Source organism: Oncorhynchus keta, chromosome 14 (assembly GCF_023373465.1).
Source record: "Oncorhynchus keta strain PuntledgeMale-10-30-2019 chromosome 14, Oket_V2, whole genome shotgun sequence".
Lineage (NCBI taxonomy): Eukaryota > Metazoa > Chordata > Actinopteri > Salmoniformes > Salmonidae > Oncorhynchus > Oncorhynchus keta.
In genome coordinates this window covers 5,124,079-5,137,182 of record NC_068434.1, presented here as the reverse complement: position 1 = coordinate 5,137,182, position 13,104 = coordinate 5,124,079, and the positions used below count along the sequence as shown (strand labels likewise).

Below are 13,104 nucleotides of genomic sequence, written 5' to 3'. Positions count from 1 at the left end.
TATTCTACTATAAAACTATGAGAACCTATTGCCAACGAACAAATCATTTTGCAGTTATTTAAAAAAAAATGTAAACAATAATAATCCTTACAATGTATTTTACACGTGTTAATAACTTTATTGAACCAATATGCATAACTATTAACAGCAGATATTGAACATGTTAAGTACAGTAACAAGGTTTTGGGTCAATCCAGGAAGTACTCCAGGAAGTACTCCAGGAAGTACTCCAGGAAGTACTCCAGGAAGTACCCTGAAATTCCAATGACCTCCATCAGTCCTGTTGAAAGGTTTACTTCCTGAATTGAAATGGAATCGACCCCAACGCTGTAGAACAATGTACTGAATGCATTTAATCACATGTACTATATAGTTGATGTCCTAACATTTAATTAAGCAAGATAATGTAATGTTCTCCTGGGTTGACGATAAACAAGATAATGTGTCCTGGGTTGAAGATAAACAAGATAATGTGTCCTGGGTTGAAGATAAACAAGATAATGTGCCCTGGGTTGACCATAAACAAGATGATGTAATGTGCCCTGGGTTGACCATAAACAAGATAATGTAATGTGCCCTGGGTTGACCATAAACAAGATGATGTAATGTGCCCTGGGTTGACCATAAACAAGATAATGTGCCCTGGGTTGACCATAAACAAGGTAATGTGCCCTGGGTTGACCATAAACAAGGTAATGTGCCCTGGGTTGACCATAAACAAGATAATGTAATGTGCCCTGGGTTGACCATAAACAAGATAATGTAATGTGCCCTGGGTTGACCATAAACAAGGTAATGTGCACTGGGTTGAATACACAAGGTAATGTGCACTGGGTTGACCATAAACAAGGTAATGTGCCCTGGGTTGACCATAAACAAGGTAATGTAATGTGCCCTGGGTTGACCATAAACAAGGTAATGTGCCCTGGGTTGACCATAAACAAGGTAATGTGCCCTGGGTTGACCATAAACAAGGTAATGTGCCCTGGGTTGACCATAAACAAGGTAATGTGCCCTGGGTTGACCATACACAAGATAATGTAATGTGCCCTGGGTTGACCATAAACAAGGTAATGTAATGTGCACTGGGTTGACCATAAACAAGGTAATGTGCCCTGGGTTGACCATAAACAAGGTAATGTAATGTGCCCTGGGTTGACCATAAACAAGGTAATGTGCCCTGGGTTGACCATAAACAAGGTAATGTGCCCTGGGTTGACCATATTAATGCAACAGATTATCAGTAGAAAATATACAATAGAACTGCTATCAGTCTCTGTCCCAACCGTACCCTATTCCCTATGTAGTGCACTGCCCATAGGACTCTGGTCAAATGTAGTGCACCAAGTAGGGAATAGGGTGCCATTTAGGGTTCCACATGGTACACATAATACTGGCTATACAAGGCCAAACTGATCCGTGGAGAACGGAAACAGAATTAGAAGGGATTCATTTTGGTCCGTGCAGAGTGTGTCTGATTGGCCAACGTCTCCATCGACCAATCAAAAAGTTAAACTCATCTGAAACTTTTCTGTCCATGAGACTCCCATCGGAAATCATGGCTACGTCATATAACGATATTTCTATAAAGGCTGAGTCTGGATATACTGTATACTGGGCCCTCTTCTAGGATAGCTCACAGGCATCCTAGATAAACCAATATTCTCATACACCAGACTTACTGTCGATCAAATATGTCAAATGCATGTTTGGTTTGCCTGGTATCTCTCCTTCATCAGATCCAGCAGCTATTATATTAAAATATCATTCAGTCTGTTTACGATCAGGGAACTATCATGAATATCATTCAGTCTGTTTATGATCAGGGAACTATCAGAAATATCATTCAGTCTGTTTACGATCAGGGAACTATCATGAATATCATTCAGTCTGTTTACGATCAGGGAACTATCATGAATATCATTCAGTCTGTTTACGATCAGGGAACTATCAGAAATATCATTCAGTCTGTTTATGATCAGGGAACTATCAGAAATATCATTCAGTCTGTTTACGATCAGGGAACTATCAGAAATATCATTCAGTCTGTTTACGATCAGGGAACTATCATGAATATCATTCAGTCTGTTTACGATCAGGGAACTATCATGAATATCATTCAGTCTGTTTACGATCAGGGAACTATCAGAAATATCATTCAGTCTGTTTATGATCAGGGAACTATCAGAAATATCATTCAGTCTGTTTACGATCAGGGAACTATCAGAAATATCATTCAGTCTGTTTACGATCAGGGAACTATCAGAAATATAATTCCGTCTGTTTACGATCAGGGAACTATCATGAATATCATTCAGTCTGTTTATGATCAGGGAACTATCAGAAATATCATTCAGTCTGTTTACGATCAGGGAACTATCAGAAATATAATTCAGTCTGTTTACGATCAGGGAACTATCAGAAATATAATTCAGTCTGTTTACGATCAGGGAACTATCAGAAATATCATTCAGTCTGTTTACGATCAGGGAACTATCAGAAATATCATTCAGTCTAAAACACCAGGGAACTATCAGAAATATCATTCAGTCTGTTTAAATCAGGGAACTATCAAAATATCATTCAGTCTTTTTAAGATCAGGGAACTATCAGAAATATCATTCAGTCTGTTTAAGATCAGGGAACTATCAGAAATATCATTCAGTCTGTTTAATAACTATCAGAAATATCATTCAGTCTGTTTTCGCAGGAACTATCATGAATATCATTCAGTCTGTTTACAAAGGGAACTCATTATCAATCCTACAGTAAAACACCAGAGGAAGAAGTGGAATCATTACTGAGATTAAAACAGAGCGATAAAACTGCTAAATGTTTTTTTTTAAGTCAAAAATGTTCAAGGTATCATAATAATGCTACTGAAAAGATGTAAACGAAGAATTGCGGCACATCATGAATTAATGAATGGATAATGTATTGAAGTTAAGTTATAGTTTCCTTGTTGTGTAGAAGACCGGTCTAGAAGAACGCTCAGCAGTGACAGACCTGACCTATGAACTTGCTGTACTCCTGTTTGATGCAGCTGTACACTGTGTTGTAGAAGTGCCTGTCTGTCGCCATGAGATCGGTGACAATCTCGGTGTGGTCCATTTTAGGCATGAGGTACAGGGACGCCTTGATCGAGAGGGAGGTGAGCAGCTCAGAGAACCGCTGGGAAGATGCCTCCGGAACTATGATGTCACTCGTTCCGTGCAGCAAGCAGAAAGGTGGCACTCTGTTAGAACCGGGAAAGAAATTTAAAAAAAAGTTGAGATATTACACTGAGTGTACAAAACATTAAGAACACCTGCTCTTTCCTTGACAGACTGACCAGGTGAAAGATATGATCCCTTATTGAAATCACTTGTTAAATCCACTTCAAATCAGTGTAGATGAAGGGGAGGAGACGGGTTAAATAAGGATTTTTTTAAAGCCTTGAGACAATTGAGACATGGATTGTGTATGTGTGTCATTCAGAGGGTGAATGGGAAAGACAAAATATGCCTTTGAACGGGGTATGGTAGTAGGTGCCTTTGAACAGGGTCTGGTAGTAGGTGCCTTTGAACAGGGTCTGGTAGTAGGTGCCTTTGAACAGGGGTATGGTAGTAGGTGCCTTTGAACAGGGGTATGGTAGTAGGTGCCTTTGAACAGGGGTCTGGTAGTAGGTGCCTTTGAACAGGGTCTGGTAGTAGGTGCCTTTGAACAGGGTATGGTAGTAGGTGCCTTTGAACAGGGTATGGTAGTAGGTGCCTTTGAACGGGGCATGGTGGTAGGTGCCTTTGAACAGGGTCTGGTAGTAGGTGCCTTTGAACAGGGTCTGGTAGTAGGTGCCTTTGAACAGGGTATGGTAGTAGGTGTCTTTGAACAGGGTCTGGTAGTAGGTGCCTTTGAACAGGGTATGGTAGTCAGGTGCCTTTGAACAGGGTCTGGTAGTAGGTGCCTTTGAACAGGGTCTGGTAGTAGGTGTCTTTGAACAGGGTCTGGTAGTAGGTGCCTTTGAACAGGGTCTGGTAGTAGGTGTCTTTGAACAGGGTATAGTCGTAGGTGCCTTTGAACAGGGTATGGTAGTAGGTGCCTTTGAACAGGGGTCTGGTAGTAGGTGCCTTTGAACAGGGTATGGTAGTAGGTGCCTTTGAACAGGGTATGGTAGTAGGTGTCTTTGAACAGGGTATAGTCGTAGGTGCCTTTGAACAGGGTATGGTAGTAGGTGCCTTTGAACGGGGTATAGTCGTAGGTGCCAGGCGCAGCAGTTTGTGTCAACAACTGCAACGCGGTTTGGTTTTTCACGCTCAACAGTATCCCGCGTCCACCTTATTTACAGAAGTATTCAGACCATTTTCTGTGGGAATCGAAATTGAGCTCAGATGCATCCTGTTTCCGTTGATCATCCTTGAGATGTTTCTACAACTGGATTGGAGTCCACCTGTGGTAAATTCAATTGATTGGACATGATTTGGAAAGGTCCCACAGTTGACAGGGCATGTCAGAGCAAAAACCAAGCTATGAGGTCGAAGGAAATGTCCTCGGAGTCCTGAAACAGGATTGTGTCAAGGCACAGATCTGGGGAAGGGCACCCAAAACATGTCCGCAGCATTGAAGGTCCCCAAGAACACAGTGGCCTCCATCATTCTTAAATGGAAGAAGTTTGGAACCACCAACACTCTTCCTAGAGCTGGCCGCCCGGCCAAACTGAGCAACCGGGGAATAAGAGCCTTGGTCAGAGAGGTGACCAAGAACCCGATGGTTACTCTGACAGATCTCCTCTGTGGAGATGGGAGAACCTTCCAGAAGCACAACCATCTCTGAAGCACTCCACCAATCAGGCCTTTATTGTAAAAGTGGCCAGAGGGAAGCCACTCCTCAGTAAAAGGCACATGACAGCCTGCTTGGAGTTTGCCAAATGGCACCTAAAGGATTCTCAGACCATGAGAAACAAAATTCTCTGGTCTCATGAAACCAAGATTGAACTCTTTGGCCTGAATGCCAAGCGTCACGTCTGGAGGAAACCTGGCACCATCCCTACGGTGAAGCATGGTGGTGGCAGCATCATGCTGCAGGGATGTTTTTCAGCATTTGGACCGGGAGACTAGTCAGGATTGAGATGAACGGAGCAAAGTACAGAGAGATCCTTGATGAAAACCTGCTCCAGAGTGCTCAGAACCTCAGACTGGGTCGAAGGTTCACCTTCCAACAGCACAACGACCCCAAGCACACAGCCAAGACAATGCATGAGTGGCTTCGGGACAAGTCTCTGAATGTCCTTGAGTGGCCCATCTTGAACCTGATCGAACATTTCTGGTAGAGATCTGAAAATCGCTATGCAGCAATGCTCCCCATCCAACCTGACAGAGCTTGAGAGGAACTGCAGAGAAGAATGGGAGAAACTCTCCAAATACAGGTGTGCCAAGCTTGTAGCGTCATACCCAAGAAGACTTGAGGCTGTGATCACTACCAAAGGTGCATCAACAAAGTACTGAGTAAAGGGTCTGAATACTGATGTAAATGTAATATTTCAGTTTTTTGTTTTTAATAAATGTTATCCATTTCAATTACATTTCTAAAAACCTGTTTTTGCTTTGTCATTATGGTGTATTGTGTGTAGACTGATGAGAGAAAATTAACAATTGAATCCATTTTAGAACAGGGTTGTAACATAACAAAATGTGTAAAAAAAAATCAAGGGGTCTGAATACTTTCCGAATGCACTGTAATCCTGCACAGTACAGTACAGCACCAGCGCCTGAGTAGGTCAAACATCATCACAAGGTGACGTCACAGAAAAGTAAATATAAGTGAATGCACTGTATATAAGGCCACTCTGCAGAATGGGGGGAAGAACGAAAAAAAAATGATTTCTAAAAAAACAAATAAAGGTAGACTAAATGCTAATAAGTCATATTTCCTCTTTCTGTTCCCCTAATAAGTCATATTTCCTCTTTCCGTTCCCCTAATAAGTCATATTTCCTCTTTCTGTTCCCCTAATAAGTCATATTTCCTCTTTCCGTTCCCCTAATAAGTCATATTTCCTCTTTCCGTTCCCCTAATAAGTCATATTTCCTCTCTCCGTTCCCCTAATAAGTCATATTTCCTCTTGCCGTTCCCATAATAAGTCATATTTCCTCTTGCCGTTCCCCTAATAAGTCATATTTCCTCTTTCTGTTCCCCTAATAAGTCATATTTCCTCTTTCCGTTCCCCTAATAAGTCATATTTCCTCTTTCTGTTCCCCTAATAAGTCATATTTCCTCTTTCCGTTCCCCTAGTAAGTCATATTTCCTCTTTCCGTTCCCCTAATAGGTCATATTGCCTCTTTCCGTTCCCCTAATAAGTCATATTTCCTCTTTCCGTTCCCCTAATAAGTCATATTTCCTCTTGCCGTTCCCCTAATAAGTCATATTTCCTCTTTCCGTTCCCCTCATAAGTCATAAATTCCTCTTGTCGTTCCCCTAATAAGTCATAAATTCCTCTTGTCGTTCCCATAATAAGTCATATTTCCTTTTGTCGTTCCCATAATAAGTCATATTTCCTCTTGTCGTTCCCCTAATAAGTCATATTTCCTCTTGTCGTTCCCCCAATAAGTCATATTTCCTCTTGTCGTTCCCCCAATAAGTCATATTTCCTCTTTCCGTTCCCTTAATAAGTCATATTTCCTCTTTCCGTTCCCCTAATAAGTCATATTTCCTCTTTCCGTTCCCCTAATAAGTCATATTTCCTCTTTCCGTTCCCCTAATAAGTCATATTTCCTCTTTCCGTTCCCCTAATAAGTCATATTTCCTCTTTCCGTTCCCCTAATAAGTCATATTTCCTCTCTCCGTTCCCCTAAAAAGTCATATTTCCTCTTGCCGTTCCCCTAATAAGTCATATTTCCTCTCTCCGTTCCCCTAATAAGTCATATTTCCTCTTTCCATTCCCCTAATAGGTCATATTTCCTCATTCCGTTCCCCTAATAGGTCATATTTCCTCTTTCCGTTCCCCTAATAGGTCATATTTCCTCTTTCCGTTCCCCTAATAAGTCATAAATTCCTCTTGTCGTTCCCCTAATAAGTCATATTTCCTCTTTCCGTTCCCCTAATAAGTCATATTTCCTCTTTCCGTTCCCCTAATAGGTCATATTTCCGTTCCCCTAATAGGTCATATTTCCTCTTTCCGTTCCCCTAATAAGTCATATTTCCTCTTTCCGTTCCCCTAATAGGTCATATTTCCTCTTTCCGTTCCCCTAATAGGTCATATTTCCGTTCCCCTAATAGGTCATCTTTCCGTTCCCCTAATAGGTCATATTTCCGTTCCCCTAATTGGTCATATTTCCTCTTTCCGTTCCCCTAATAAGTAATAAATTCCTCTTGTCGTTCCCCTAATAAGTCATATTTCCTCTTGCCGTTCCCATAATAAGTCATATTTCCTCTTGCCGTTCCCCTAAGAAGTCATATTTCCTCTTTCCGTTCCCCTAATAAGTCATATTTCCTCTTTCCGTTCCCCTAGTAAGTCATATTTCCTCTTTCCGTTCCCCTAATAGGTCATATTTCCTCTTTCCGTTCCCCTAATAAGTCATATTTCCTCTTTCCGTTCCCCTAATAAGTCATATTTCCTCTCTCCGTTCCCCTAATAAGTCATATTTCCTCTTGCCGTTCCCATAATAAGTCATATTTCCTCTTGCCGTTCCCCTAATAAGTCATATTTCCTCTTTCTGTTCCCCTAATAAGTCATATTTCCTCTTTCCGTTCCCCTAATAAGTCATATTTCCTCTTTCTGTTCCCCTAATAAGTCATATTTCCTCTTTCCGTTCCCCTAGTAAGTCATATTTCCTCTTTCCGTTCCCCTAATAGGTCATATTGCCTCTTTCCGTTCCCCTAATAAGTCATATTTCCTCTTTCCGTTCCCCTAATAAGTCATATTTCCTCTTGCCGTTCCCCTAATAAGTCATATTTCCTCTTTCCGTTCCCCTCATAAGTCATAAATTCCTCTTGTCGTTCCCCTAATAAGTCATAAATTCCTCTTGTCGTTCCCATAATAAGTCATATTTCCTCTTGTCGTTCCCATAATAAGTCATATTTCCTCTTGTCGTTCCCCTAATAAGTCATATTTCCTCTTGTCGTTCCCCCAATAAGTCATATTTCCTCTTGTCGTTCCCCCAATAAGTCATATTTCCTCTTTCCGTTCCCTTAATAAGTCATATTTCCTCTTTCCGTTCCCCTAATAAGTCATATTTCCTCTTTCCGTTCCCTAATAAGTCATATTTCCTCTTTCCGTTCCCCTAATAAGTCATATTTCCTCTTTCCGTTCCCTAATAAGTCATATTTCCTCTTTCCGTTCCCCTAATAAGTCATATTTCCTCTCTCCGTTCCCCTAAAAAGTCATATTTCCTCTTGCCGTTCCCCTAATAAGTCATATTTCCTCTCTCCGTTCCCCTAATAAGTCATATCCTCTTTCCATTCCCCTAATAGGTCATATTTCCTCATTCCGTTCCCCTAATAGGTCATATTTCCTCTTTCCGTTCCCCTAATAGGTCATATTTCCTCTTTCCGTTCCCCTAATAAGTCATAAATTCCTCTTGTCGTTCCCCTAATAAGTCATATTTCCTCTTTCCGTTCCCCTAATAAGTCATATTTCCTCTTTCCGTTCCCCTAATAGGTCATATTTCCGTTCCCCTAATAGGTCATATTTCCTCTTTCCGTTCCCCTAATAAGTCATATTTCCTCTTTCCGTTCCCCTAATAGGTCATATTTCCTCTTTCCGTTCCCCTAATAGGTCATATTTCCGTTCCCCTAATAGGTCATCTTTCCGTTCCCCTAATAGGTCATATTTCCGTTCCCCTAATTGGTCATATTTCCTCTTTCCGTTCCCCTAATAAGTAATAAATTCCTCTTGTCGTTCCCCTAATAAGTCATATTTCCTCTTGCCGTTCCCATAATAAGTCATATTTCCTCTTGCCGTTCCCCTAAGAAGTCATATTTCCTCTTTCCGTTCCCCTAATAAGTCATATTTCCTCTTTCCGTTCCCCTAGTAAGTCATATTTCCTCTTTCCGTTCCCCTAATAGGTCATATTGCCTCTTTCCGTTCCCCTAATAAGTCATATTTCCTCTTTCCGTTCCCCTAATAAGTCATATTTCCTCTTGCCGTTCCCCTAATAAGTCATATTACCTCTTTCCATTCCCCTAATAGGTCATATTTCCTCATTCCGTTCCCCTAATAGGTCATATTTCCTCTTTCCGTTCCCCTAATAGGTCATATTTCCTCTTTCCGTTCCCCTAATAAGTCATAAATTCCTCTTGTCGTTCCCCTAATAAGTCATATTTCCTCTTTCCGTTCCCCTAATAAGTCATATTTCCTCTTTCCGTTCCCCTAATAGGTCATATTTCCGTTCCCCTAATAGGTCATATTTCCTCTTTCCGTTCCCCTAATAAGTCATATTTCCTCTTTCCGTTCCCCTAATAGGTCATATTTCCTCTTTCCGTTCCCCTAATAGGTCATATTTCCGTTCCCCTAATAGGTCATATTTCCTCTTTCCGTTCCCCTAATAAGTCATAAATTCCTCTTGTCGTTCCCCTAATAAGTCATATTTCCTCTTTCCGTTCCCCTAATAAGTCATATTTCCTCTTTCCGTTCCCCTAATAGGTCATATTTCCGTTCCCCTAATAGGTCATATTTCCTCTTTCCGTTCCCCTAATAATCATATTTCCTCTTTCCGTTCCCCTAATAGGTCATATTTCCTCTTTCCGTTCCCCTAATAGGTCATATTTCCGTTCCCCTAATTGGTCATATTTCCTCTTTCCGTTCCCCTAATAAGTAATAAATTCCTCTTGTCGTTCCCCTAATAAGTCATATTTCCTCTTTCCGTTCCCCTAATAGGTCATATTTCCTCTTGTCGTTCCCCTAATAGGTCATATTTCCTCTTTCTGTTCCCCTAATAGGTCATATTTCCTCTTTCCGTTCCCCTAATAAGTCATATTTCCGTTCCCCTAATAGGTCATATTTCCTCTTTCTGTTCCCCTAATAGGTCATATTTCCGTTCCCCTAATAGGTCATATTTCCGTTCCCCTAATAGGTCATATTTCCTCTTTCCGTTCCCCTAATAAGTCATATTTCCGTTCCCCTAATAGGTCATATTTCCTCTTTCCGTTCCCCTAATAGGTCATATTTCCGTTCCCCTAATAGGTCATATTTCCGTTCCCCTAATAGGTCATATTTCCTCTTTCCGTTCCCCTAATAAGTCATATTTCCTCTTTCCGTTCCCCTAATAAGTCATATTTCCTCTTTCCGTTCCCCTAATAGGTCATATTTCCTCTTTCCGTTCCCCTAATAGGTCATATTTCCTCTTTCCGTTCCCCTAATAGGTCATATTTCCTCTTTCCGTTCCCCTAATAAGTCATATTTCCTCTTTCCGTTCCCCTAATAGGTCATATTTCCTCTTGCCGTTCCCCTAATAGGTCATATTTCCGTTCCCCTAATAGGTCATATTTCCGTTCCCCTAATAGGTCATATTTCCTCTTTCCGTTCCCCTAATAAGTCATAAATTCCTCTTGTCGTTCCCCTAATAGGTCATATTTCCTCTTTCTGTTCCCCTAATAGGTCATATTTCCTCTTTCAATTCCCCTAATAAGTCATATTTCCGTTCCCCTAATAGGTCATATTTCCTCTTTCTGTTCCCCTAATAGGTCATATTTCCGTTCCCCTAATAGGTCATATTTCCGTTCCCCTAATAGGTCATATTTCCTCTTTCCGTTCCCCTAATAAGTCATATTTCCGTTCCCCTAATAGGTCATATTTCCTATTTCCGTTCCCCTAATAGGTCATATTTCCTCTTTCTGTTCCCCTAATAGGTCATATTTCCGTTCCCCTAATAGGTCATATTTCCGTTCCCCTAATAGGTCATATTTCCTCTTTCCGTTCCCCTAATAAGTCATATTTCCGTTCCCCTAATAGGTCATATTTCCTCTTTCCGTTCCCCTAATAGGTCATATTTCCTCTTTCCGTTCCCCTAATAGGTCATATTTCCTCTTTCCGTTCCCCTAATAGGTCATATTTCCGTTCCCCTAATAGGTCATATTTCCGTTCCCCTAATAGGTCATATTTCCGTTCCCCAATTTGTTCTTCCACTGTGTATTCAAACACATCAAAGTATCATCAGAACCCAGACGAGATCGTATCAACTTTATCGTCAATTTTAGTACAACACTGCAACACCCGCATACCTTTTCAGTTGCTCCTCGCTGAATTCCTTCAGTAGGTGTGTGGGTGAATAATAAGGGAAGTTCTCTAGTCCGTTCATGGCTTTGTGCATCGTAGAGACATACTCCACAGCTCTCATCTGTTCATGCTCGTAGTGGTCCATTATGTTGTACACGCCACTTAAACCTGTACAGACAACAAAACACCACGTCAGAAACAAAAGTCACGGAACTTTACTTTATCTTAATTTATTTATATATATATCTTCATTTAATTTTCTACGTTATAGAATAATAGTGAAGACATCAAAAGTATTAAATAGCACATGGAATCATGTAGTAACCCCAAAAAAAGTGTTAAAACAAATCAAAATATATTTTATAGTTGAGATTCTTCTAAGTAGCCATCCTTTGCCTTGACGACAGCTTTGAACACTCTTAGCATTCTCTCAACCAGCTTCACCTGGAATTCTCTCAACCAGCTTCATGAGGTATGTGAAAAGTTAATTTGTGGATTTTTTTTCTTCCCTTGATGCGTTTGAGCCAAACAATCGCGCCGTGACAAGGTGTAAAACGATGTGCGCCGAGTCGGGATCAAGTTCAGGGAGTGAGTGTTTTAATAACTAAACATAACACAAAAACAAAAAACGTGGATGGATGGCGGCTTTCACGTCAAACTGAAAGGACAAAACACAGCATTTAACCATGGAAAGAGGTCTGGGCTGAATATAAACAGTGTAGTTACAAGCAAAATACCGGTAAAAGGACTATCCCAGTCTGTTGTCCCCACATTCTCAAGATGGCCACCACTGTTCCTGTTCCCAAGAAAGCTAAGATAAGTGAACTAAATGACTACAGCTCCATAGCACTCACTTCTGTCATCTTCTGTCATCTTTTGTCATCTTCTGTCTTCTTGAAGTGCTTTGAGAGACCTTACCGACCACCCTAGTTTGCATACCGCCCCTACAGGTTCACAGACGACGCAATCGCCATCATACTGCACACTGCCCTGTTCCATCTGGACAAGAGGAATACCTATGTAAGAGTGCTGTTCATTGACGACAGCTCAGCATTCAACACCACAGAACCCTCCAAGCTCAACGTCAAGCTGGAGGCCCTGGGTCTCAACCTCGCCATGTGAAATTGGGTCCTGGACTTTCTGACGGGCCGTCCTCAGGTGGTGAAAGTAGGAAACAACATCTCCACTTCGCTGACCCTCAACACTGGGGCCACACAAGGATGCGTGCTCAGCCCCCTCCTGTACTCCCTGTTCACCCACGGCTGCGTGGCCATGTACGCCTCCAACTCAATCATCAAGTTTGCAGACGACACAACAGTAGTGGGCTTGATTACCAAGGTGAAGCTGGTTGAGAGAAATGCCAAGAGTGTACAAAGCTGTCATCAGGGCAAAGGGTGGCTACTTTGAAGAATCTAAAATATATTTTGATTTGCTTAACACATTTTTGGTTACTACATGATTCCATAGGTGTTATTTAATAGTTTTGATGTCTTCAATATTATTTATTATTATATAATGTAGAAAATAGTCAATACAAAGAAAAACCCTTGAATGAGTAGGTGTGTCCAAACTTTTGACTGGTACTGTGTGTGTATCAAATATATATATATATATAAAACAACCTTTATACATCCAATTAGGTCAATTGAGTGATTATATTGTATGTTTATAAAGATCTATAAACATGTTATAGACATATATGCCATGTTATAAACATATAAGCTATGCAATAAAAATCTATAAACCACATATTGACCTGTATCTATAAACCACATATTGACCTGTAACTATAAACCACATATTGACCTGTAACTATAAACCACATATTGACCTGTATCTATAAACCACATATTGACCTGTAACCACATATTGACCTGTAACTATAAACCACATATTGACCTGTAACTATAAACCACATATTG

At 40.8% G+C, this 13,104-nt stretch overlaps 1 protein-coding gene and 2 long non-coding RNA genes across 20 annotated transcripts in view; 2 read left to right on the top strand and 1 right to left on the bottom strand.

Moving 5' to 3' along the window:
- The first annotated feature begins 423 nt into the window (after positions 1–423).
- LOC127907128 (uncharacterized) lies at positions 424–1,302 on the top strand. Of its 17 annotated transcripts, none has more exons than XR_008063306.1 (5): positions 424–567; positions 663–727; positions 851–975; positions 1,006–1,135; positions 1,171–1,302. It is a non-coding gene; the product is annotated as an uncharacterized LOC127907128 (long non-coding RNA). The 17 variants fall into 17 exon arrangements; XR_008063317.1 differs by having other exon boundaries at positions 663–792; positions 916–1,005; positions 1,071–1,135; XR_008063309.1 differs by having other exon boundaries at positions 663–792; positions 916–1,005; positions 1,036–1,135.
- A 1,570-nt stretch (positions 1,303–2,872) lies between these two features.
- LOC118377113 (uncharacterized) overlaps positions 2,873–13,104 on the bottom strand; it is a 32,531-nt gene continuing 22,299 nt past the window's right edge. For both annotated transcript variants that reach the window (XM_052460852.1, XM_052460851.1), the window contains exons 8-9: positions 11,188–11,350; positions 2,873–3,235 (exon numbers count right to left, since the gene is read on the bottom strand). In XM_052460852.1, the coding sequence (XP_052316812.1) occupies positions 2,992–3,235; positions 11,188–11,350 (407 nt within the window). In that variant the 3' untranslated portion in view covers positions 2,873–2,991. The remainder of the gene's footprint in view (positions 3,236–11,187; positions 11,351–13,104) is intronic.
- On the top strand, positions 3,620–11,169 carry LOC127907127 (uncharacterized). Its single transcript, XR_008063300.1, has 5 exons — positions 3,620–3,665; positions 3,964–7,245; positions 8,502–9,485; positions 9,635–10,753; positions 10,981–11,169. It is a non-coding gene; the product is annotated as an uncharacterized LOC127907127 (long non-coding RNA).